Here is a 27,050-nt window from a genome sequence, read left to right as displayed (position 1 = left end):
CCTGTGTCCCTGTTGAGCAGAGCCACAGAAGTGATCCCCAGGGTGTATTTCCTATTTCCCATCTACTCATCAAGATTTTTCTTGAAGAGTGCTAATGAGGAACTTTGCTTGACATAGATGGGTAGCTTGTTCCAGAGTATAGGAAGTCTCTGGGACAGGAATCTATCCCTCCAGCATGTCCCAATTATTGTGGTGACAAGGTTTAGGTCCCTAGAGTGTGTAGCTCAGAGGGATTGGGATTTCTTTAGGTGTAGCATGTCCAACAGCTCTGGGTTTAACATAGCTTTATATGTTAGGCAGAGATCTCCTTGGAGTAAGAGATATGCTATAGAGTAAAGCTGGTGTTTTTTGAGACAGTCAGTGTAGGGTGTGATGATTGGGTGAAGATGGGTGAAGGCTACCAGCATGCCTTTATATTGCACAGTAATAATTGGACACCCTTTTAAGGGCCTTTGAGTAGCTGATAAATATTAGTGGGTGGTGGCAGCTGGTACTACCATATAGTCTGGGACAAAGCGGCACAGCTGAAGAGCCTGTGCCAGCCTTTACCAGGAGTGTCTGAGTGGTTGTATAAACCCTTCTCAAAGTGTGTGTGTGTGTGTGTGTGTGTGTGTGTGTGTGTGTGTGTGTGTGTGTGTGTGTGTGTGTGTGTGTGTGTGTGTGTGTGTGTGTGTGTGTGTGTGTCAGCTACCTGGGCAGGGACATGAAGCACTGGTTAGACAGAGAGGGTACTGGAGGTTTTAGCTTGCCCACTAGGCTGAGATCTGGACCCTATAGCTATGCCAGTGGTGAGTCTTATTGGGAACATGGAGAGTGAGGGAGCAACCAGCCACAGACTGACTGTGATCTTTGTGTGCTCTTAATGGAAATTGCATTTTACTGAGTGTATTTATTATCCTTTCCTCCTATATGAGATGCCCCTCACTAGTGTTAGTGGTGAGGATTGAGGCTCCTTGATTGCTGGGCCAGGGCATGGGCATCACATATTAATTGGTGGCAGTGGTGGGATATCCACATCACATATTAATTGGTGGCAAATAATAATTGACCTGTAGTGGTGTGGATACAGTGAATTCCTGTAGCTTGGGTACAGTGAGCTTTGAGGGTGTTTTGTACTCTAAATCAGACATACAGTGAATACTCAGAGTTCAGATCACATTGTTTCTTTTGTTAGCTTAGTTAGTCAGTGTGATCCGGCAGCATGTCAGCAGAGGAATATGGAAAGATGACAAGAAGCCAACTGGCTGAGATGTGCCAGGCTAGGGGACTGGTACATGGAAACCTGACTAAGGTAGACCTGATTGCAGCCTTGGTTACAGTTGCATCAGGAAACAGCAACCAGGAGAACAATCAGACTGGCAGTGGAGATATAATACCCACAAAGAATGGACAGCTCAACCTTTTTGCAAAGGACTTAAAAATCCATCTGGAGCTAAAGAAACTTGAGTTGGAGGTCAGGCATTTAGAGATAGAAGCAGCTGAGAGACTGAGGAGTCTACAGGCTGAGGAGAATGAGAAAAGGTTATGCCTGGAAGGTGAGGAAAAGGAGTGGCAGAAGAAGCATGAAAGGGAAATGCTGAGTCTTCGCCACAGTCATGGAGGTAATGGTGAAGGGAGTAACTGGATCCCAGATGCACAAAAGGTCAGTGAATTTCTTCTGCAGTTTAAAAAGGGGGATAATTTTGATAGTTTCATTCATATGTTTGAGAGGGTATGCAAATAGTATAGTGTTGACCAAAGGCTCTGGGTATGGTTCCTGACCCCCTTACTCCATGGTAAAGCTGTAACTGTTTTGTCAAAAATGTCTGACATTGCATGTTTTGATTATACTGATGTTAAAAATCACTTGTTAGAATTGTTTAAGCTAACACCTGAAAAGTATAGGAAAAAGTTTCGTGAGCATAGACGCAAGGTAGATAAAAGTGTGTGTGAATATATAGCTGAACTGAGCACTTATTTCCATAGGTGGGTGAGTGGATGCCAGGTCACCACTTTTGAAGGGCTGGCAGACCTTTTGATGAGGGAAGAAGCCCTTAACACTTTGCCTGAGGACATGAGGATCTGGTTAGCTGAAAGACAATGTGCAACTTCAAATGAGTTGGGGAAGAAGGAAGACATACACCTGGCAAGCAGAGCAGCCCTACACAGGAAAGGGACCCCAGTACTGCTCATGGGTCTAAAGGAACCAATGGTGGGCAGCCCAGTCTGCCCCAACAGAATCTGCAAGTAGCAGGGGAAGCCACTAGTCCAGGTATACATTCAGGACCTAGGGTTAAATGTTTTGAATGCAACTAGTGGGGCCATGTGGCATACAAGTGTCCATGGAGGCAAGGTGGGGAACAAAAGGTGAGGGAGCCAGTAAGTGGGAAAGACAAAATGCCAATAGTAGGTTGTCTTGGGACAACAAGGGTACCAAACTACCACCAGAAGTTTTATCCTATTGTAGTGAATGGCAAAGAGGCCACTGTCAAGAGAGACACAGCCTCTGATATAACCATTGTAAAGCCTGCAATGATTACAGAGGAGCACTACTTGCCTGGACAGTCTATTCCAGTCAGGGCTTTAGGAGGGATCACATTCCAAATACCTTTGGCTAGGGTTCACCAGGACTGGGAGGGTGGAAAAGGAAGCCAGCAAGTATGGGTGTTTGAGGATATACCTGCAGATATCCTGATAGGGAATGATTTGATAGTGCAGTACCCTGTGCTTGTGCAGCTACACACAGTCAGGCTCGGAGACAAGCAGGTAAGTTTGGTAGCCTGGGGTAGACCCAGACAGACTGCATACTTGCAGCCAGAACTGGTGAGGAGGTTACTTCAGGGAGGGAGCTACCCTGTAGGAGTGAGACTGAGGGTGAGCCACAGCTTCTTGGGGGTACTGATGGTCCCTTGGACAGAGTGACTGCAAAGGTAAAGGTGAGTAGTAGTATTCAGGCTGACAGTGATGCACCACTGTCAGAGGATGCCAGACTTCCTGTGGAAGGGGAGCTGGGAAGGGTTACAAGGAGACAGTTGAGACAGGCTCAGGTCTCAGACCCTACTTTGCAAGGTCTAAGGCAGGTAGCTGGGGAGGCACCTGACTCTCAAGGAAAGGGGGAATCTGTATACTGGGAAAAAGGGTTACTATACAGAGAGTGGACCCTTGAGGGAGGGCTAGAAGGTGAGAGAGTACAGCAGTTGGTAGTGCCTAAAGCCTACCATCTGGTGCTTCTAGCCATAGCCCATGATATTCGCTTTGCAGGTCATAAATGCATAAAATATACAAAGAGGCATATTATGCAGAACTTTTATTGGCCTGGAATTTCCAGAGATGTAACAGGGTACTGCAGGACCTGTGAGCAGTGCCAAAAGGTAGACAAGGCAAGAGACAAGGTGAGAGCTCCTTTGATGCCTTTGCCTGTGATTAAGGAGCCATTTCTGAGGGTAGCTATGGATATTGTGGGTCCTCGGAGTACTCCAAGTTCCACAGGTAAAAAGTATATCCTAGTGGTTGTGGATTATGCTACACGATACCCAGAGGTGGTGGCTTTGTACTCCATTGAGGCAGAGAAGGTGGCAAATGCTTTGTTATAGATTTTCAGCAGGGTAGGTTTCCCAAAAGAAATACTGACTGACAGAGGTGCCAATTTTATGTCAGACCTGCTGGCTTGTCTGTGGAAGTCCTGTGGGGTGAAGCACATGAAGACCACCCCCTACCATCCCCAGACTAATGGTCTTGTTGAGAGGTTAAACTCTACAATCAAGTCCATGCTACAGGCATTTGCAGATCAGTTTAAGAAGGAGTGGGACAAATATTTGCACCATCTGTTGTTTGCTTACAGAGAAGTTCCCCAAGAATCCACAGTTTTTTTACCCTTTGAGTTGCTGTATGGACATACGGTGAGGGGACCTCTAGATTTCATTTGAGATGAGTGGGAAGGTGAGTGCGAGTTTCACAAGGGGTCTGTTGTGGCATATGTCTTAAACCTCAGGACAAGGCTCAGGGAAGTCATGGGCTTGGCCCAAGAGAACCTGGCAGTAGCCCAAGAACAGAAAAAGGTGTGGTATGACAGGAATGCCCGAGCTAGTGAGGATGCTGTGGTGCAGCAAGTAATGGTTCTCATTCTTGTCAGACACAACAAACTGCAAGCAGCTTGGGAGGGACCCTACGAGGTGGTAAAAAAGGTAAGTGATTTTAACTACCTGGTGGAATGGCTAGGCAGATGGCAGGGGCACAAATTGTACCATGTTAGCATGATGAAACCTTACCATGATAGGGTAGCCCTTTTGCTGCGTATTTGCAGTGGATTGCATGAGGAGTCTGAGGGAGATCTGGGGACTGATCTCTTCAGTGAGGCTTGGGCTGACACCTCAGTGGAAGGGGTAGCAATGTCCCAGCAGCTATCTCCTACCCAGGTTTGAGAAATCTGAGCAGTGTTGCAGGAATTTGGAAACATGTTCACTGAGAAACCAGGGTGCACCCACCTGGGGCAGCACCAGGTGGACACAGGACCCCAAAGGCCTATTAGGCAGGCCCCTTATAGAGTGCCTGAGAAAGTCAAACAGTCTCTGAGGGAGGAAGTACAGGAGATGTTGGAATTAGGGGTGATTCAAGAGTCCAACAGTCCCTGGGCCTTCCCAGTGGTGCTGGTGCAAAAGAATAATGGCAGACCCAGGTTCTTGTGGACTACAGGAAATTAAATAGTCACACAGAGTCAGATGCTTACCCCATGCCTAGGACAGATGAGGCCCTAGATCAGCTGGGTGGGGCTAAGTATCTTACAACCATTAATCTTACCAATGGTTACTGGCAGGTGCCCTTGATTCCCAGTGCTAGAGATAAGTCAGCCTTTGTGACTCCGTTTGGCTTGTATGAGTTCACAAGGATGCCCTTTGGGATGAAGAATGTGCAAGTGACTTTCCAGAGGCTGGTAGATTATGTCCTAGCAGAAGCAGGAGGGTTTGCCCTTGCTTACCTAGATGATATTGCCATATACAGCCATTCCTGGCCAGAGAACCTTCAGCATGTCAGGGAGGTGCTGGGCAGACTACAGAGGGCAGGGTTGACCATTAAGCCGAGCAAATGTCAGATGGGTATGGCAGAGGTCTCCTACTTAGGACATAGAGTGGGGAGTGGTAAGATAAGGCCATAACCTGTCAAAGTCGAAGCCTTTCAGGCATGGCCTGCACCTGTTACTAAAAAGCAGGTGAGGACATTTTTAGGGACAGCAGGGTACTACAGAAAGTTCGTCCCCAGTTATAGTACCATAGCTGCTCCCCTCTCAGACCTGAAAAGGAAGAACAGGCCAGATAAGGTAGTGTGGACCCCAGCATGTGAACAGGCATTCCAGACACTTAAAGAAGCTTTGGGAGGACCCACCGTGTTAGCCAGTCCAGATTAAAGCAAATAATTTGTTGTGCAGGTGTATGCTTCAAACCATGGGGTGGGGACTGTACTTAGCCAAATTTCTTCAAAAGGGAAAGCGCACCCAGTGGTTTATCTCAGTTGTAGGCTCCAACCCAGGGAGGAATGCTATGCAGCTGTAGAAAAGGAATGTCTAGCCATGGTGTGAGCACTGCAGAAACTTCAGCCTTATCTGTATGGAAGGAAATTCACGGTTATGACAGATCATGACCCCCAACATGGTTAAACAGAGCCGGCCAGCAAAATGCCAAGTTGCCAGGCTTGAGCCTGGGATTGCAAGCATATGATATGTCCATGCAATACAGCAGTGGAATTAGCAATGCCAGTGCAGATGGGATCTCAAGACAGGGAATGGGGTAACGTATACTCAGATAGACCTAACTCCCTCAAGCAGCGTTTCTCAAGGGTCACTTGAAAAACTAGCTTGAGTTCTCTGGGAGGGGGAGATATGTGAAGATTGGGTGAAGATGGGTGAAGGCTGCCAGCCTAGCCAGATAGAATTTTGGAGATAATTCCGTCATCTGTAAATATTAATGTAAACCACAGGCTGTTGTCTTAAATGGTAAAATTGTGCTACATGTGGAACTGGAAAATAATGTAACAACAGTGCACTCTACTGACCAACTAAAGCATGTTGTGACCCTTTGATGTTAAAACTTGGAGCCAGTAAGTCTAGAGTGAGGCATCTTGCTTATTGTTTTAAGGTCAGAGTTAATGGTCAGAATTTACATGCATAAATGTCCTTTATTGCTCTGATTTCTGCCCAGAGGTGAAGAATGTAAATGTAGTTTCTGTTAGCCTGGGAACCCAGGAAAGTTTGAAGAATGATGTAATGTGAACCAGGAATGTGATTTTAAAAACAGAGAGAATCAGAGAGCATTAAGTATTTTTGTCTTGACTATCCAACTCACCAGCACTGTATTGCTCTAGATGTAAGTTTATCTTAGATTTTTGTTTTCTCTTAGAAATAGCTAGAAACTAGAAAGATTAGACTAAGTGTTTTTCTGTGATGTCAGAACTATACTACTGAACTATTTTGAGTATTTTTCTGTGATCTCTGAACTCATTACTAGCACTGTGTAGTAAAAAGTATTCTCTTGTGTTTTGACTATTTGTTATTAAATATTTTTAAACCCTTTCAACTGTGACTGTTTTTGTAAAGATAATTTAAGCTCTTTAGAGTACTTGCATGCCTTTGGTAAAATTGTGCAAAGCCACTCCAATAGCTTTAGCCCTTGGCTATGCTACCAATTGGATAATAATATTGCACAGTAATAATTGGACACTGTTTTAAGGGCCTTTGAGTAGCTGATAAATATTAGTAGGTGGTGGCAGCTGGTACTACCATATAGTCTGGGAAAAAGGGGCAAAGCTGTAGAACCTATGCCAGCCTTTTCCAGTAGTGTCTGTGTGGTTGTATAAACTCTTCTCAAAGTGTGTGTGTGTGTGTGTGTGTGTGTGTGTGTGTGTGTGTGTGTGTGTGTGTGTGTGTGTGTGTGTGTGTGTGTGTGTCAGCTACCTGGGCAGGGACACGAAGCACTGGTTGGACAGAAAGGGTGCTGGAAGTTTTAGCTTGCCCACTAGGCTGAGATCTGGACCCTATAGCCGTGCCAGTGGAGAGTCTTATTTGGGACCTGGAGAGCGAGGGAGTGACCAGCCCCAGACTGACTGTGATCTCTGTGTGCTCTTAAGGAAAATTGCACTTTACTGTGTGTATTTGCTATCAATTCCTCCTATATGAGATGCCACTCACTGGTGTTAGTGGAGAGGATTGAGGGTCCTTGATTGCTGGGCCAGGGCATGGGCATCATATAGTGCATATGTTTGAGGCCAGTAATCCTCTTTTTGAGGTACGTCTGTGGCCTTTCTAGCTGCTGCAGATGTCTTGTGAGGCACATTCCAAAAGGGGTGTTGTTCTCTATAATGGGTCTAATGATTGCCATGTAGAGGAGAACAATGACCTCTTTCTTCCTGGATGAGAACCCTTTTGTGATGAGGTGTGCCACACAGAAGGATTTCCTGACTACTGTGGCGATGTGATTATCAAAGGAGAGACTACTGTCCACCTGGGTCCCAAGGTCTCTTATCACACATTCGGCATTAAGAAGACTGCTGTTTATGTGGTAGTTCATAGGTACAGAGTTTTTACCAAAGGGGATGACAATGCACTTTTTGGCATTGAGCTTGAGGCCATGCCTCTGACACCAGGCATCTGTCTCAGTGAGGCCCTCCTGTAGGGTGTCCACATCATTTGGGGACTCGACTATGGCTTCTAGTTTGCAGTCAGCTGTGAACTTCATTAGCCAGAAGCCTTCTGTGTTAGCCTGTACTTCAGAGAAGTAGATACCAAACAGGAGAGGTTCCAGGACTGAACTCTGTAATACTCCACTTGTTACTGGTGTGAAGTCAGATTTGGAGTCTGTAGCTTTTACAGTGTGGGTTCTGTCAGTGAGCCAGTTGACAACCCATCTTGTGATGTAGGGATTTATACCTAGTTTAGTGAGTTTAGTTATAATTTCAGAATGGGGGATGGTGTTGAAAGCCTTGGTGAGGTCAAGCTAGGCTGTGTGAACCACCTTACCCTCATCTACAGCTTTGGTGACTGCCTTAAAGAAGTTGATCAGGTTCAGAAAGCATGATCTGTCTTTCACAAACCTGAACTGGGTGGGGTCCAGAGTTTGGAGGTTACCAATGTCTTTGTATATGAGTTCCATGATGATACGTTCCATGGCCTTGCAGACCAGGCTCATCAGGCTAATAGGGCAATAGTTCCCAGGATCAGTGGTGGCACCCCCTTTGTTAGGTGGGATAACTGTTGCTGGGCACCATTCAGTGGGCACAAAGCCTGATGTGAGACTATGACTGAACATGGTGCTTAGGTGGGGAGCCAGTTTTTTATGATGTTCATGTAAAACACAGCCTGGGATGTTGTCCAGTCCCATGGATGATGTGTTTTTGGTTTTAGAGAGTGCAGCTTTTACCTGCATAGATGTTATTACAGGGACTTTGCATTCTTCCTGTATAGATATGGGCCCTTTAGGGGGTGAGAGGGGGGTAAAGTTAGCACTGACCCTATCTGCCAGGATGTTGGCAATATCAGTTGGTTCTGTAATATTTGTGATATTGTGCTGTAAATCAGAGCAGATATGGGTGTTGCCATTGAGATTCTTGACATAGTTATAGAATGCTTTGTGGTTGCCCTTAGAATCAGTGGTGATTTTGTTTTCGTAGCTAGCTTTGGAGGATCTTATAAGGGATCTCAGCTTCTTACTGAGGCCGACCAGGGAGCTCCTCCCCTCATGGTATTTTACTCTCTTTTGCAACAGTTTATTCCTTCTGTTGTAGAGTTTGTTTATGGCAGGGGACCACCAGATTGGCTTCCTTTTTTTGGAGGATAGCATCTTGGTTTTGTTTCGGATAGCACGATCCGTGCACTCATAGAGTGCATTTGTGTAGGATTCAGCAGTCATAACTGTATTGTCCATCTGCATGGGTGTCATGAAGTTCGCTACTTCTGTCTTAAGAAGCATGAAGTTGGCTTTGGAGAAATTTTTTACCATGGTTTCCTTAATGGTGGGTTGGGGCGAGATGTGGATATCTAGGGTGATTAGCTTATGGTTGGATCTGACCAACGAGGAGTTGACTTCAGGTGTGGAACACCGGCCACTCATGTTGGTAATGACTAGGTCTAGGATATTGTTGCCCCTGGTTGGGGTGTGGATAAAATTATCCAGGGCACTGGAATTTATGAATTCCAGAAAGCGGCTAGTGAAAGAGTTGGTACATGAGTAGTTTTCCCAGTTAATGGTGAGGTAGTTGAAATCGCACATTATTTGGGGGTTTGGTTGAACCCTAATATTTTCCAGTATATCAAAAAAAGAGGAGTGGGAATCCTGGAACATGGTGGGTGATCTGTAGCAAGCTACTATTTGGATTGCAGTTTTGCCCAGAGTTAGTTGCACTTGGATAACCTAGGATGCATTATGCTGCGCAACTAGCCTGGAGGTGTGGATATCCTTAATGAATATGGACACACCTCTGTCTTTGGTGTTCTGGTCCAGGTTAGATGGCCGAAAAGTGTGGTATGAGTTATAGCCTGGTAATGCAGGGGTGCTCTCTAGAGCCTTGAACCAGGTCTCAGTCACTGCACAGATATTGATGTTTTTCATTTTAAGGAGTGCTTCGACTGAGTGCATTTTGAGATTTAGACTTGTAGCATTACCCTCAGTTTTTGCTTGCCTGTTCCTGTTATGGTGGTGAATTTGTCATTTGAATCTTGCCTAAATAAGGCATTATAGGGGCGGCAAGACCCTTAGCCAGTATCTGGAATCGCAGGCCATCTCTGGCAAAGCATCATGGTCTGTCAATCATGTAGTCCCAGGCAGGCAGATACTGGATCCCCTTAGAATGACACCTGAAGCTTAGGCAATTGTTGAAGTCAGTCATTTTATCCTTGTACTGCAGTATCATTCTGGGCAATGGCAGGATGCTACTCAGGGCTAGGGTCATACCTGCCTGGGCTACAAGATCAGAAAGCTCTTCCATGTCTCTTTTCATGTAATCCAGGGAGGTACATCTCAGGTCATTCACACCACCATGGACAATGACAGAGTCATATTTGTACTTGTTGTGGAGTGACCTGAGTGCATGGGTTATGTGGCCGATCCTGACACCCGACAGGCAGCTGACAGTAACCTTCTCCTTGTATAGCCTAGTGAATGGGACATTAGTGTGCCTGACTATAGAGTCACCTATGACTAGTGGGTTTGGGTATGTTGTTTTGCCTTATGGGCTGCGGTTTATTGGCACACTGAGTCTGTGGGCTATGTGTCATTTGAGTTGTGTTGGGGGGTGGAGTTTGCTTGCGTTTCTGCTTTGGTGATCTCTATAGCTTGCTTTAGATGATAGATTTTATTAAGAAATTATCATGATGTTTGTTAGTTGCTAGGTTCAGTAAAAGAGAATTGTGGCTTGCATGTTCCTGAAATTCACTGACCTAAGCATTATTTGTTCCCCATATGTTCCACTGTGGTCTCCTTTACTAACACGTATATAATGATAGCAATATAACTGTGTCCCCATGTCCTATTACTTCCCTTACATAGTACAACTATATATCTTCTTATACCATCATGTAGCATATGTTTCCTTCCACACTCTTTTAGGCATTCTAATAAATAAAACTAAACACTCACCACTAACAAATTTAGTCAAACTGCAATGGTACAAAGGCATATGATCATGTTATTGATGTGGACTTAGGAAGAAAAAGGAAACAAATAAGATCAAAACTATTGGTGAGATAAGATACGCTTCACAAGCCATGTGTGTATATTGCATTAATCAGCAATCGGTCTCCTTTAAAAGTATCACAAACACAGGTTTTTACTCAGTCCATCTGGCACTCCTTACCTGTATGCACTACTGAAGTCTATATTCTAGAAAAATATATCACTGTTGTAAATGATAAGCAGATTTACATCTATTTTCTAGACAGGTATCATTGATTGCTTACCACAAAAATTGGTTTTGACCAGTAAGCTGCCACTGAAACAAAAGCCATCTTTTCGGTTACTCACGTAGAATGCAGAGACTGAGGGATGCTGGGATACCTGCCACAGCAGAAAAACAGAATCTTGTTGAAATGAAAACTCCATATTTTTGACAATGAAGAACAGTTTTGAGATGTGAAGTAAATATCCACTTAACTTATCCCATGTGTTCACCTGCTGACCTATAGTACTGCTAGATAATGCAAACATAATAACAGTGAATAATACCTCTCGTTGCCACTGTCTGAATAGGCAAAATATCTAATGTAATAAGTGCTCAAAGATTTAGTTGAATATGCTCAACCGTGTGTTTAGAAAGAAAGTGGATACTTTGAAGCAACACTGTCTAGTCACATGAAAACAATGAGTGTGCAATGAACAAAAATAAGGCAGCCTTACAAGTTTGCCAAATAAACAAATCACACAATGCTGATAATGCAACCAGACTTCCAACTGTGCATCAAACTTAACATTTTAAAATGAGCTTGATGCAACTTTGTTAAATTGCGTTACAAATTGGATACCTACCACTGAAAGATCAACCTATCCACTAGGCACACTGATCTAAAAAGATCTGAATCATGGTTACTGCCATCCAATGAAGAGGAAAGTCCCCCACAGGGAACAGACTTATTTCCTCAAAACAGTTAAAGGAGAATGAACTTTTTCCAAATCTGCCCCGGCACTAAGGAACACATACCCTCCCTTGATAAAAAGCCAAAGTGTGTAAATCAGCCATCTCTGAACATCTCCACAGTGAAGTAGCATGTAAACGCTGCTTGAGATAATAGTATAATAATAGTGTACACACTAAACTAAATCTTTGTGAAATGTAGTTCATAATGACAACTAATGCTTTGAATTTTACAGGAGTGCTGAACTGCAGAATGCAGTTTGCTCTTACCTCAGTGTTTGTTATTTGTTGTCATTGTGATTTGTTAGGCAATTTCTGCCCTAGCATGCTAGTTAAATTATGTATATTTTACAATCAATGACATTTTTATTAATGTGATGTGTGTTAAACTTGCCATTGTCAATTATGCTTAAATTGTTAATTCTCATTCTGCTCATATCTAATGATATCCATTCAAAAGTTTACAAACAAGTGTTTATCTATGCACCACCTAAAGGGCACCCAAAAGAATCGTTACTCACCAGCTCAGGAAAAAGTATCCAGATTTAGTAATGTTCTGTAATACTTGCCTCCTCTGCCCAAGATAGCAGAAGGATTAACAAAAAGAATGTCTGAGTCTGTCTCAGGTAAGGATACATTCTTGAATTTCTTGGACAGGGAATTTATCTGTCATTCTAAAAAATACTGCATCTTGTTCTAGAGATGGTAAACAAAGATCTTTGTAGGTATTCTTTTTGGTGGTTCTAATTTTTTTAGATCCCCTGCGCCATTTTTCCTGTTTTGTTTATCTATGCAATTGTCCTGCATAAATTTTCTGTATGATTGTCTCAGGCCCAGGTCATTATTTAAAAGGATCTTTGGACTGGCTAACTCATGCTGTTAACAAACAGCAAATAAATACATTGCATACAAAATAATGGTCTCTGATGCCTGCTAATACCTGTTCTGCTATATAGAAAGTCCTGCTTTTGGTTTCTGGGTGGACCCACATGCATCTGAAAGTTTCACCAAGTGCTGGACTGTATGGCTTCTTTGTTTTTTTCAGTCCCTAGAAAGAAAAATGAAAAGCTTAACAAACAAGTTAACTCTATTACAGCATTATTATTTTAAGACACTCTACCTCTATTGTTTTTGAACAACAAGATTGTTACACCTGCATGTCTGTAAATGTTAGTGGCAGAAAAACTGATTAGAGCAAATTTGTCAAAGCTCTGACTTATTGAGTTTATTTCGCTACTTAAGCAACACATCCTGAAGGTTTCTGTTGGCTCCTGATCCCAAAAGTCTATTATATCCTCATCAAATATATAAATGCCCATTGGATGGCCATAAGATTATCTCATTAGAGTAATGGTTTCTACAAAGGTAGAATTTTTATAGGGTGAGTAGGGAACTATATGACAATAAGTGCTGACCATTGTGTTCAGAACAAGTTCAGAGGATACTCAGTTTTAAACAAAAGCCTGAAGAACTCACTGTAGAAGACTTTTTTTTTCAAAGCTGAAGTGACTACAAGAGCAGCTGTGGTGAGCATTCAGTGGATGAGCCTTGATGGTGAGTACTGTGCCAGGCCAGTTATGGTGCAGTATCGTGAGCTTTCAATGGATCCCGCACCATTCAAGAATATGTCCTTATGACCTCATGAAACGCCAGTAATATTGATGGGACCTGTACATTTACATAAACTCATTCTCAAACTCGTCAAGTTCTGGCTTGAAACAAAGATGCTGATCTAGTCTTAGAAGTTACATAGGATATTGAATATGACTCCTTTTCTGGTATTTTTTCTATTCCCAAAAATATCTGCCATTTGTCATGCAGAAAGAACATTAAAATAGATCATTTTTCTCAAAGTTTGTGATTCATCAGGACCTAACTGAGTGAATTGCTCTTATTTTGTTTCTCAGCCTTCTTTCCATATACCTGAGGTGCCTGTTCCATCTTAGAAAGAAAATAGATAATTTCTTATAATAGTTGATATATGAGAGACCCTTGCATGATGGGTGCTTTCTCAGCTGGATGCTGAGGAAATGTGTGACTAAACATGATGCATACAATGATGAAAGACTGATTATAGTAGTATTTTAGGGCTTTTTTATTCCTCTCCAGTAAAGGTAAGAAGGTGGACAAGTAAAGAAGCTGTTGCAGTTATGCATGCACTGTGGTCTACAGATCAATATACCTGGAAATTAATTTTGAGGTTGTATCACACAGGACAAGCGCACTACAGCAGTTTAGATAAGTTGGTAGAAGGCATGTGATAAAAACAGATATGGAAGAAAATCTCTCCTGGTAAGGCCAGCATCGTTGAAACTAATAACCATTAAGAATTCTCCAAGTGCCTCTGTTAGAGAAGTTAGCATTTCAGTGTTGCAGTCAGTTTAGAAAAAATGGCTGACATTATAGATACTTGCATCGGTCAGTTTAGAAGAATAGCTGGTATTACAGAGATGTAGATTTATCACAATCTACCTGGCTCTATAACCCCCTTACATTTGGGTCTATATTATATCCTCGAATGCTTAAAAAAGCGAACGCTGATTGATCAAATTTATTTTCACGAAACTGCAAAATATCGAAGCAGCAGAAACTCAAATTTTTTCCTAGGGAAATAATTTGGTTGCCCGTTTCTGTTGCTTCAGTATTTTCAGTGTTATGGTGGAAAGTTACCGGTCGGATTCAGGTAAGTGTGCAATTGTGTGGATGTGAGTGTTAGGGTGATTTAGGTGAGTTAGGGTTAGGGCTCGGGTTAGGTGTGTGTGCGATTGAGTGGACATGAGGGTTAGGGCGGATTTAAGTGAGTTAGGGTTAGGGAGCGAGTGAGGTGAGTGTGTAATAGTGATGGACTTTAGGGTTAGGGTTTGGGTTAAGGTAAGTGGGTAGTTAGTGGTGTGTGCATAGTTTAGTGTAGGGTTAGGTATCAGATTTTAGGTGTATGTGTGTGGATTTCTGTTTGTTTGGTGTGCTTGTGTTGTGTGTATATGTTTTGGATCAGCGATTTTTTTCCCTGGGAAAAAAAATCGCTGATCTGACAGTTCGAGATTGTAAGCTTTCGCTTAAATTAGGTTGATCAATCAGCATTCGCTTTTTTAAGCGTTTGATGATATAATATAGACCCTTACATTTAAATAGTATATAATCAATGGCAGTTCAGGAATTACTAATTACTCCCAGTTTTTTATCTATATATTATGTTTTGTAACAGGTTGGTGCTAAATTGTAATATATTACTGTGATGACCCTCCACCTCTGGGCCATTAATCAAGGAGCATAAATCCTCACCACTGGCACCAGTGGGGAATATTCACTTGGAGGACAACAGGTGCACACCAAGTATTTCCAGATGCAGCTCTCTGCATCAAGTACAATCAACTACAATTTCCCTTAATAGCATACAGGGAGCACAGTCAGTATGGGCCTGGTTTATCCCTCCTTCTCCAGATCCCCAGTATGATTCTCCAATGGCACAGCTATAAAATTGGAATCTCAGTTGAGTGTCCAAGCCAAGACCGCCACCACCCTCTCTATCTAAACAGTGCTTCATGTCCCTACAAAAGTAGCTGACACACACGCTGTTTGAAGTCAGATTTACACACACACACACACACACACACACACACACACACACACACACACACACACACACACACACACACACACACACACACACACACACACACACACACACACACACACAAACCTGGGAAAAGCTGGCACAGGTTTACTAGCTATGCCCCCTTCTGCCCAGAATATAAGGTAGGTATGACTGCCACCAGAGACTCCTGCCAACTACCTTATGGCACTCCCAAGAGTACCCAATATAGTGAGTGAAATTAATATTAATATAAATGGTAGTTTGGCCAAGAGCAAGGCTATTAGGAGTGGCCCACACAGTGTCACCAAATAAATATGCAAACACTCTCAAAACTTAAACATCTCTACAAAGATAAGCCACAATGAAATGTTTAAATATATTTAATAATAAACAATGAAAGAACAAGACAGTACTAAATATCTATTCACAGTGACACCAGAGTTCAAAAATCACAGGGGATATTTAAAATAACATTGAAGAACAGACTCAGACAAATAAAAAAAAAACAAAATCTAAACTAAGCTTCACTATACTCCGGACATAAACTAAAATAATTATGCTATTCCCTACTTACTTAATAGAGCAAGGCAGATGATGTGGTGAATGGCCCTTTTTGTTGTCAGGCCTAAGACAATACAAAATGCTCAGTCTCACTAAAAGACATCTCAAAATAATATTGAAAATATTACTTCTGGGATAGCCTATAGAATGACATCACTTCTGGTCATCTGACTTCTAGTTCCCATGCAACCCCCCATTGTTGGAAGCTGGCAGGATTTAGCACCTACCTGTAAAAACACACACACAAGGCTTTATTCAGATCTGTGGCAGGTGCTAGAAGTCATAATCAATTTTATACCTCCATAGGTTCATAGGTTGGTACTAGGCTATCTGCCCTAGGGCCTATACAAGCCTAGCCATAACAATTCCCTGGCTATTTCTTCCCACACTACTTACTTCCCTGGGCCTCTGTCTAGCAGGGTGACTGACATGATCCCCGTGGTGAATTTCCTTTCTCCCATCCAATCATCAAGGTTCCTTTTGAAGAGGGCCAAAGAGGTGCTCTGCTTGTCATGTATGGGCTGTCTATTCCAGAGTCTGGGGAGTCTCTGGGTCAGGAACCTATCCCTCCAGCATGTTTTGTTTATTGTGATGACAAGATTTAGATCCCTGGAGCATGAGGCTCTGAGGGTTTGGGATTTCGTTAAGTGTAGCATGTCCAACAACTCTTGGTTTGACATGATCTTGTATGTTAAGCAGAGATCGCATCAGAGTAGACGATATGCTATAGAGTATAGCTGGAGTTTTTTAAGGCGGTCAGCATAGGGCATCTGCATTAGGCCTGTGATTCTTTTAGTGAGGTATTTCTGCAGCCTTTCCAGTTGTTGCAGCTGTCTTGAGAGGTACATACCAAATGGGGCATTGCATTCTATAATGGGTCTAATGAGGGATGAGTACAGTGGGACAATGACCTTCTTTTTTCCTGGATGAAAAGCCCTTAGTGATGAGGTGTGCCACATAGAAGGATTTCCTGACTGTTGTGGCGATGTGATTACTGAAGGTGAGACCACTGTCCACCTGTGCCCCTAAGTCTCTTTTCACACTTTCGACGTTTAGTGTACTGCCACCTTTGTGATAATTCATGGGTACATGTTTTTTTCCAAAGGGGATAACTATACATTTCTTGGCATTGAGCTTGAGCCCATGGCTCTGGCACCAAGCATCTGTTTCTGTAAGGCCCTTTTGTAGAGTATCCACATCATTTGGGGATTCAATAATGGCTCCCAGTTTGCAGCCATCTGCAAACTTTGTTAGCCAGAGTCCCTTAGTGTTGGCCTATACTTCAAAGTAGTAGATGCCAAACAAGGGAGGTCCCAGGACTGTACCCTGAGGTGCTCCACTTGTCACTTGTCTGGAGCTGGATTTAGAGTCAACTACTTTTACAGTGTGGGTTCTGTCAGTAAGACAGTTGGCAACCCATCAAGTGATGTAGGGATTAATGCCCAGCTTAGTAAGTTTATCTATGATTCCAGAGTGATGGATTGTGTCAAAGGCCTTGGCGAGGTCCAGATAGGCTGTGTGGACTGCTTTACCCTCATCCACAGCTCTGGAGACTGACTTGAAGAAGTCAATAAGGTTTAGGAGACAAGATTGGCCTTTAACGAACCCAAACTGGGTGGGGTCCAGTGTTTTAAGGTTTCCATTGTCTTTGTTTATAAGTTCCATGATAATACATTCCATGGCCTTGCAGATCTGTCTCATCAGACTGATGGGGCGGTAGTTCTCAGGATCCAAGTTGGATTCCCCCCTCATGAAGTGGGATAACTGTAGCTGTGCACCACTCAGTGGGCACGAAGCTTTAGGTGCTTCCAGAGAAGTAATTAGTTCACTCCAGAGACAATACAGAAAGCTTTCTAGTGCAGACCTTGTGTCTATGGCTGCATTGCAACCTGTGAGATATCATCTTTATGGGCCTAGCCCATAAAGTGATTTAATTTCAGATATAGTTTAAAAGTTTGCTGGACTGAGGTTCACCTTCCAGTTTCCTCTGTTAAAACATATCCATTTAAACAGTTACAATAGTGCATGTACACTTTTTGTGTCTCCAGTAAGGCACACTGTTGAAACATTTGAAGCATAAGCAATTTACAAATACCTTTTCAGCGCAAACATATGTACAAATCAGTTTGACATACATATGATATACAGTTCTAATACATTTGTAACACAAGCATCTTGTATAAATCAGTTTGCTACTTACAAATAACATATAATTATTTAAAAAATTCCAGCTACTGTGCTGGTAGTACCTCCTATCATTACAATTACATTGACAGGGGAAAGGAAATCTCACTTGCTATTCATGGTTTCAATAAGAGGTATTTTTTTTTAATTCAGCATAGCATTTCAGGTAGTTGCTTATTATGTAGACAAGATTATTATAGGTAGGATGTTTAGTTTTATATATTGCTGTTATCCACTTCCAGTTGCTAAAAGTCTTAGGTTTTGTCTAAGATGGAACTTGGTGTGGAGAGAGGCTGTGTGTGTGTGTGTGTGTGTGTGTGTGTGTGTGTGTGTGTGTGTGTGTGTGTGTGTGTGTGTGTGTGTGTGTGTGTGTGTGTGTGTGTGTGTGTGTGTGTATCCACCCATGATCCAGAAGCAAGGCAGAGCCTAAAACTAATAGAGCTAGAAAAACACTCATCCATCTATCTATTTAACTGAATAAACTGCTTAAAACTTCAAAATGTCATTATTCCTCCTGTAAGGGGGGGGGGGGGTATCAGAGAGTGAGTTTCCTAGATCTGTTAGCTAAAGTGATTTTATCTGGATTAATCCTTTGTACTCTGTTTCTTGTTAGTCCTGAAACCCTCTGGGTCATAGGTGGGATACCAGACTTCACTTGAGCCCTCTGTATTACCTCTGTATTTTAAAACACTCAAACAATGTTAGGTTATTGGGCTATGCATGCAAACTGTTTATTGGAATTGGTGTACTACCCTGGTAAACTAACTAGATAACAATATAAACTAAGATAAAAGGCACAGTAGCGATGCAGGCAGTAAACACAGCACTAACCAAAATGCAGGAAACAAAGCTGAAAGAACCACTGCTTCATGAACTTTAAAATTCGGATTTATTGTTATACAAACAGGAGACGTGATAAGCGCTTTCACCTGGATAGGCTTCTTCAGACCAAAAGGACCCCCCTCTTGTACACCCTTATATGGCAAAAAAGGCACAAAAACAGATAAATCCTTAAAGGCACAGTGCAACTATCATAGTACACAACATAAATAAAGTGCTTACTCTAAAATACATTAACCATAGTAAAATAAAAACGCCTATACCACTCATAAAACATGAATAGAAATGCATAAAAACAAAAAACTGCATAAATTCATACTAATTGCACAATGCTAACAATAAATCCTCTTAGATTACAGAACAGATTAGATTAGAGAACAACATTTTTTGTTTTGGCTCTCAGTGCTATTTACAGATGGATGGCGAGTCTATGGGCACTTCTTGTGCCAATAGCTATGCCAGCCTCTTTATGGCTGCATGGGAGACCAAGTTCTTGTTTGGTATGGGTGATTTTTCGAGGAACGTGAAGTTTTATAGGCATTTTGTAGATGATGTGCTTTTCCTTTGGAAGGGCACGAAAGATGAGTTATCTCTCTTCCTGGAGAGAGTTAATGGTCTAACGCAATATCTGAAATTTACCAATGAGGTTTCTGAGAATTGGATTTCCTTTTTGGATGTTTACGTTCAGAGATTGGAAAGTGGCCTATTGAACACAGGAGTGTATAGAAAGGAGGGTCAACCTAATTCCTATCTCCATAGACGCAGTATGCATCCAGGTTACATCTTTGGTAATATTGTGAGGGGTCAGGTATATAGGACGTCATGGTATAATCCCATTCAGGATGGTTTTGAGGCAGATGTTAGGGATTTATGTGAGAGTTTTAAGAGCAGGGAATATCAGACATCTGACACGGAGAGAGGATTGGCAGACTTCATTAATTTGAGGGAACAAGCTGCTGCATCCTTTTTCTCTGAGACTGGAGTGGACCATGATGGCCCCTCCCAGGGTGTTCTGGCAGGGAGTAGAAATCATGGTTTCAGAGTGCCCTTATATTATACTAAGGATGTAGGTAGGTTGAAGGATGTGATTAGATCTCACTGGGGTATGTTAACACTGGGCCCGAATGTGAGGGAAATTGTGGGTGCTGCCCCAGGTTTTGTCTATAAGAATAGATCAAATTTAAAGAAATTGCTGTGTTATCCTGTTATGGATGGTGGAGGTGATAGGGTTGCTGGTACTGTACCCGGTGGTTGCAACTATTGTTGTTCCATAGTTACCGATGTCCATTTCTATCACCCTGTCTATGGCACTAACCATGAAGTTAGAGTTCGTGCACAATGTGAATCTACACATGTTGTTTATTTGGCCTCCTGTGGAGCCTGTGCTGCATTTTATGTAGGCAAGATGGACAGGAGGCTGAGGGACAGGATAAGGGAACATCTCTACCAGATCAGGATTCATTCCACTGTCAATGCTCTGTCCAAACATGTCTTGTCTAATGATTCCACGCATCTTTTTCATTTTAAAGTATTAGATCTTACACACACTAGTTTTAGAGGGGGGGATGTGAGGGGTAGAATTGAGAGTAATGAATATAAATGGATTGTTAGACTTAGAGCAGATGTTTTTCCTGGACTGAATGAGAAAGTACTATTGAGACCTTTCCTGAAGTCCAGGAGATTGAAGTGATATGTATGACTGTGCTTTTTACATATATTATGAGAGCATTTTTATGAGAGCATTTTTATGAGAGGATTTATTGTTAGTGTTGTGCAATTAGTATGAATTTATGCAGCTTTTTTGTTTTTATGCATTTATATTCATGTTTTATGAGTGGTATAGGCGTTTTTATTTTACTATGGTTAATGTATTTTAGAGTAAGCACTTTATTTATGTTGTGTACTATGATAGTTGCACTGTGCCTTTAATGGTTTATCTGTTTTTGCACCTTTTTTGCCATATAAGGGTGTACAAGAGGGGGGGGTTCCTTTTGGTCTGAAGAAGCCTATCCAGGTGTAAGCGCTTACCACTTCTCCTGTTTGTATCACAATAAATCCGAATTTTAAAGTTCATGAATCAGCAGTTCTTTCAGCTTTGTTTCCTTTATTTTGGTTAGTGCTGTGTTTACTGCCTGCATCACTACTGTGCCTTTTATGTTAGTTTATGTGCTTGGACTGAGTTTGGCACAGGTAGCGTTAGTCTTGTGGGGAGTGATATTTCTTGGACTTATTATAACTAGATAACAAATTAACTAACAAACTAAGTAAATGTGGTGCTCTGTTAACTTTTTTTTGTTTTACATAAATCATATATGTAAGCTAAAAAGTATATCTGAAACTGCTGCCTCAAAACCTGCAGTCTCATAACTGAAGCAGGGAATGTTACACAAGCTAGTAAGTCAGATAACAAAAGTATCACAGATAATATCAATGGTAAGTTAAACCCATTTGGATGTGTACACCTGCAAACGTTATAAGATGTTAAATGTAAGCTAGATAGGGATGAATAGTTTGCACATTTTGTGAAGTATCACTGATGTTTCTACCACTTAAAGGGTTTTATATTGCTACTACAGAATATAAAAGAGATGCAGTCATACTTGTCAATAGCTGTGATTTATGTTAAGCAATCAGCCATCAAATTCACCGATAATGCTTAAAAATTTCCTGATGTAATAATAAATGAAGAATCACAAAATCTCATCGGAAACTATTCTGAGTCTAGTATTTGTAGGTGCACTATGATGTTGATGAAGATAACGACTCATCTTTTTGGCCATCTGCTATAATATCTGAAAGATGTTACTTAATTTTAAAGGTTGCAGTTTGAGAGACTGAAATACAAAACATACAACTAACAGACCAACAGTGCTACAGACATACCTCCGCCCTTTGGTAGAATCCAGACAAGTACCACTTCACCACATTTTTGAAACGACTGTATGCATTGTCTTCAGCTGCAGCCCTGTGAATCAATGTTTTATAGAAAACAAATTAATACATGTCAGCTTTGCTCACAAAAATCATTAATGAGAAATGTGGCTAACAATCAGAAAAATAAAATGTGACATTTCAGGACAAAGAAGATAAGAAAAGGTAAGTATTTTGGTATTTAATGGATTACTTTCAGAATTATACATTTCACCGGTATACAGAGATCACTGCTCAGGTGTACATCTTAGCCCACTCTACTGTTGAATGGCACCGATTACAAAATAAGGTGACAATGGTCTTATTACAGCCACACAACCAAAAAGGCTGCTTTAACATGAGTCCAAGAAAACTAAAATATTTATAAGAGGGTTTCAGTAATTTTCTTTTAGGAACAGTATATGGCTTACTCTGTGACAGAAGCATTCTGTACCTTAACAGATCCTACAGTGTCTCTCAGTGTCTCACATAGTTACACTTCCCATCACCAAAACTGTCTACTAAGTATGGAAAATGGGGGCTAGCCTTTGTTTGCTCCGTGGAATGTTTACCTCTTCCTTCTCACACTTGGAGGAATGTGGCCTTGCCTACCTTTGACAAGTAGTCTACAGCAGTTCAAGGACCTGCAGACCCTTTTGTTTGTGGATGAGTATGCACTTTTACAAAGCAAATGCAAACATTGTACGGTATGAAGCAGTTAATTTGGTTAGAAAATTATAGCATGCAAGTACTAAGGAGTATTCAACAAAATGTATGCAATATCACACATGAGGTAAACAGGACAGATTGTGAAGTTTTTTGAAGCTCCCACTTTCTGGTAACTACCAGTCTTGGCTTTGTAAGTATGCAGTATTTAATTTAATAGACCTTATTCTACATGCGTAATCTCAATCATAATCTCAATACAAAAAAAAAAAAAAAAAAAAAAAATTTTTTTTTTTTTTTTTCACCTCAATCAACCATCTGGGAGCCTGGGGGTCTATCTTGAAATATGACCCACAAGAATTACTCTATTACCTAAAGTTAAAAAGAGTTTACTATTGACTGGTTAATGTGTCTCTTGGAACTTTAAAATAATGGGCTTAAATGCAACAGAGCATCCCAATACATCTCAGAATGTAAATGCATTTAGTTCTGGTTGAGTCCACATTAGAAAGTTGGATGCAATGATTTATGTACTGCTTGTCTGATGTGATGAGTTGATATTGCCACTAGTAACCATCAAAGTAATTGTTGAGTAAAATGATATGGTTGGCAGTTCACCAGTTCATTATTAGCTACCACTTAGACATTCCTCAAACATTTTTGTATCATGTATGTTACATACCTTTTCTGAACAATTGTAAGAAATACCTAGAATTTCTTTGCAGAACAACATTACATTGCATACTGTATTATGGATTCATAAGTTCATTGGAGGTTACTAGGCTAATGGCCTAGGAGCCCTTACAAGCCTAGCCATATTTATCCCAAGTTGTCTCAATTGTCAGTAGTTGGGTGAATGAAGTTCGCAGAGGTATGAGTCTATGGTAATTAATACATGACTGCTTCTGTCCATAAGGGACATGGGCACCACCCCAGGAGTGAATTTATGATCACCCATCCATTGATCTAGGCTGCATTTGAAGAGAGTCAGGAGGGACTCTGTTTTACATGAATGGTAGGCTTGTTCCAGAGAAGGGGTAGTCTCTGGGAGATGTATCTATCTCTCCAGCATGATTTGTTCATGTCACAGGCTAGGTTAAGATCCCTGGAGCGAGTGACCCGCATGCAGTTTGATTTATGTATGTGTAGCATTTCCATCAGAGCCAGGTCAAAGACTGCCCTGTAAGCCAAGCACAGGTCACCCCTTAGCTGCCTGTAAGAGATAGAATACAGTGACCTGTTTTGTGTACCCACCATTTTGTCGGTGTGTGTCTCCAGCTTTTGCAGGTGTCTGGTGAGATACATGAAAAATGGAGCATTGTACTCAATTATTGGTCTGATGAAGGCCGAGTATAATGGAATTATAACATCATAAATGTATAGATGTGATGCCTTTACTTATCAGATGTGCCACATAGAAGGATGTCCTTACAACTGTGGATGCATGGTGGACAAAGTTCAAATTGCTACCAAACTGTGGAGCCAGATTATGTGCCACAGGGTCTACACTTAGGGGATGCTGTCTATAATGTAATTAGCACAGATGTTAGCTTTCCCAAAGGGAATCATGTATTTTTTTTGCATTTTGTTTCAATCCTTGGCTTTGGCACCAATCATCTGTTTGCGTTAACCCTTTCTGCAGTAAATTAGCATTATTGGAGGAGCCAGTGATTGCTCTTAATTTGCAATTGTCAGTGAACTTGTTCAACTACAGGCTGTCCATGTTTTCTTAGACTTCTGAGAAATAGATTCCAATCAGTAAATGGCCCAGCACAGAACCCTGTGGTATGTCACTGGTGAGTGGTCTTTTGCTAGAGGTAAAGTTACCCACTTTGACAGTATGTGTCCTGTCGGTGAGTCAGTTGGCTACCAATCTGGTGACATAGGGGTTAAATCCCAATTGGGAGAGTTTCTCTATAATACATGGGTGGGGGATTGTGCCAAATGCCTTGGCTAGGTCAAAGTAGGTGGCATGAACTGTCTTTCCATCATCCAGGGTCTTGGTGACTTTCTCGAAGAAATCAACCAGGTTTAAGAGACATAATCTACCCCTAACAAATCTGAACTGGGTTGGGTACAGAGTTTGGAGATTACCTATGTCTTTGCTGATAAAGTTCATAGTAATTTTTTACATGGTCTTGCAGATGAGGCTAGTCAAGCTTATAGGTCTATAATTATGTTGCTGTCCTCCCTTCCACTGGAAAATAGCCAGTTCACAGGCTGTGGTTAACTAGGGATCCAAAAGGGTCTGCTATATCATTATTTAAGTTGTTTAAAAGGCAACCTGAGATGTTGTCTGGTATCACTGATGCTATGTTTTTGGTTTTGGAAAGTGCAGAGATTACTTGTTCTCTTGAGATAAAAGGCTGAGGAATGGTTTACTTTGGGGGATGGCTGGTGGGGATGGGGGGGAGTGAAATGTGCTCCAAATCTGTCAGCTAGCAAGTTAGCTATTACCTCCAGTTGAGTATAGATAGTGCGATCCACAACCAGTTCAGCCCATACCCAGGTATTCCCCTTTAGACTTTGGACTTAGTTAAAGAAAGCCTTGAGAATATCCTTAGCTAGGGAGGCTATTTTTGCTTTGTAATTAGCTTTGGAGAACTTGACAAGATTGATAATTTGTTTATTTAGACTAGAGAGGGAGTTCTTCATTTGCTGAACGTGTTACCTCTCATTGTTGGCATCAGTTTCTTTATTTTGTTGTATGGCCTGTTTATACTAGGGGGTCCACCAGGGTGGCTTGTTTTTTCAGCAAGACCTGGTTTTAATCCGCTCAGGTACAGCCGGTTCTATACAACTGCTTAAGTGGTTCTACAGGGTGTTAGTGTACACCTCTGCATAGAAGTGCATGTTATCTGTGTTCAGGGGGGTTTGAAACTTCTTATACTATCACTCAGTAGGAGGTTATTTGTCTTGGAAAAATTCTTAACCATTTTTGAGCTTGTTGGGGTACCTGGCCTTATAATTACATTGAAGGAGACTGATTTTTGGTCCAATCCTAAAAGGGTGGACATCACGAGTGGGGGTGCAATGCTCTCCTATGTTAGTACTATGTGTAGGGCATTTGAGCCCCTTGTGGGTGTGCTGACTAGCTGTTCTAGATCATTTACATTGGCAAAGTCCAAGGATCTCTGAGCTAGCATGTTTTTGGTCGTGTATGTTTGCCAGTCGATTAACCATGAGTAAGGTGTTGGGCTGTATGGTAAGTAACTGTGGTAAGTCCAGGTATGCGGCCTGCTTTTTTTGGTTCATGGTGGGAGGCCTATAGCTAGCTATGATGTGGTAGGGGATTTTGCCCATGGTTAATTGGACATGGGGTAACTTGAGAGAGTCATACTGTTTGACCAGTCTCAAGGTCTACTTATACTTAATGAAGATGGAAACACCTCCTCCTTTGGTTCTTTGTTTCTTTCATGCTCACTTCGTAGTCTGAACTTATGGAAGACATTGTAACCCTGCAATAAGAAGGTGCTTTCCATGGTTTGAACTGTGTCTTGGTGACTACATAGACTTCAGCATCTTCCAAGGTGAAGGGTGCTTCCAGGGAGTACAGTTTCTTGTTTAGACTCCAAGCATTAAGCAGCAGTACCTTCACTTTATCTAGAGAGGATTCTGCTATATTATGAAGTTGATTATTTTGACACTGCCTAACAAAGTACAGTAAGGTAGCTAATGCCTTTGCCAGTATCTAAAAGCCTAAAGGAGACAGGTGTAGACCATCTCTGGCAAAGCAGCATGGCCTATCGACCATGTCTTCTGAGGCTGACAGATATTGGATCCCTTTCAAGTGACACCAGAAGCTAAGTCAACTGTTGAAGTCAGTTATTTTTTGTCAGTATTATAACATCATCCTTGGAGAAGGTAGAATGCTACTTAAGGCTTGGCTTATACCTGCCTGTGACACAATCTGCCATGTCTCTCTTCACAGAGTCCACAGAAGTATGTTACAAGTACGTTAAACATACCTCTTCTTCGTGTTTCACCAACATAATGGGCAGGACCAGTTTTAAATTATTATAAGCTATATTTACTATTACAAATTCTGCACAGGTGAATCTCCTTTTACTAAAATGCAAAATGTTGTTCAAATATCAAGCTCAAAGCCAGTTATCTCAAAGTTCAGTAGATACATAAACCCTGGCTAAGGTTAAATTGTTAGTACAACTTTCCATTCAGTACGAAGTTCTGTAACACAGTTAAGTAGCATCTGCCATATTTCAACATCACCAAGGATGATTCTTTTGCCCATCCGCAGGTAAGAATATATGTATAAATGCCTCTTTTCTAAGGAGACAAAGAAGGACTACTTAACTGACTTTCTCAGAGTCATATAACTTGCAAGAGAAATTTGAGGAACTCAGATCCATGACTACAGAATGTAGCTAGTTTGTATCTCACAGACTTAGCTTTCTAAAGCAACTGGACACTAATCTTGTTTTCATGACCTTCTACCTACAAGGAATGCTATTCATCCAATCTTTGTAACAGCTGTCTCTTTGTTTTTTGAGGTCGTATCTTCTTCATAGATGTGCAGGACAACTCATAAGTAGATGTGCAAGAACCTCTCCTCCTCAATTTGTTCCCATGAATGAGAAGAGATACTAAGAAAGGAGATGATCGCCCAAACCTGCACAACCTCAGACCACATGAAGAAATTATTTATTGGTTTTATTTTATTTCACATTTGTTTACTGGGTAGTGT

The 27,050-nt window shown here is 41.6% G+C and overlaps 1 protein-coding gene across 1 annotated transcript in view; it reads right to left on the bottom strand.

The window, feature by feature from the left end:
* The window catches only part of LOC122815004 (oxysterol-binding protein-related protein 8-like), a 210,538-nt gene that overhangs the window by 86,476 nt on the left and 97,012 nt on the right, over positions 1 to 27,050 (bottom strand). The window contains exons 7-9 of the mRNA XM_044087257.1: positions 21,653 to 21,734; positions 12,530 to 12,637; positions 10,919 to 11,015 (exon numbers count right to left, since the gene is read on the bottom strand). Of these exons, the coding sequence (XP_043943192.1) occupies positions 10,919 to 11,015; positions 12,530 to 12,637; positions 21,653 to 21,734 (287 nt within the window). The remainder of the gene's footprint in view (positions 1 to 10,918; positions 11,016 to 12,529; positions 12,638 to 21,652; positions 21,735 to 27,050) is intronic.

This window comes from Protopterus annectens, chromosome 11.part0, assembly GCF_019279795.1.
Source record: "Protopterus annectens isolate FY-2018-M chromosome 11.part0, PAN1.0, whole genome shotgun sequence".
In the NCBI taxonomy this organism is placed as follows: Eukaryota; Metazoa; Chordata; order Ceratodontiformes; family Protopteridae; genus Protopterus; species Protopterus annectens.
The sequence above is the reverse complement of the archived record's forward strand: the minus strand, read 5'-3'. Positions and strand labels throughout refer to the sequence as shown.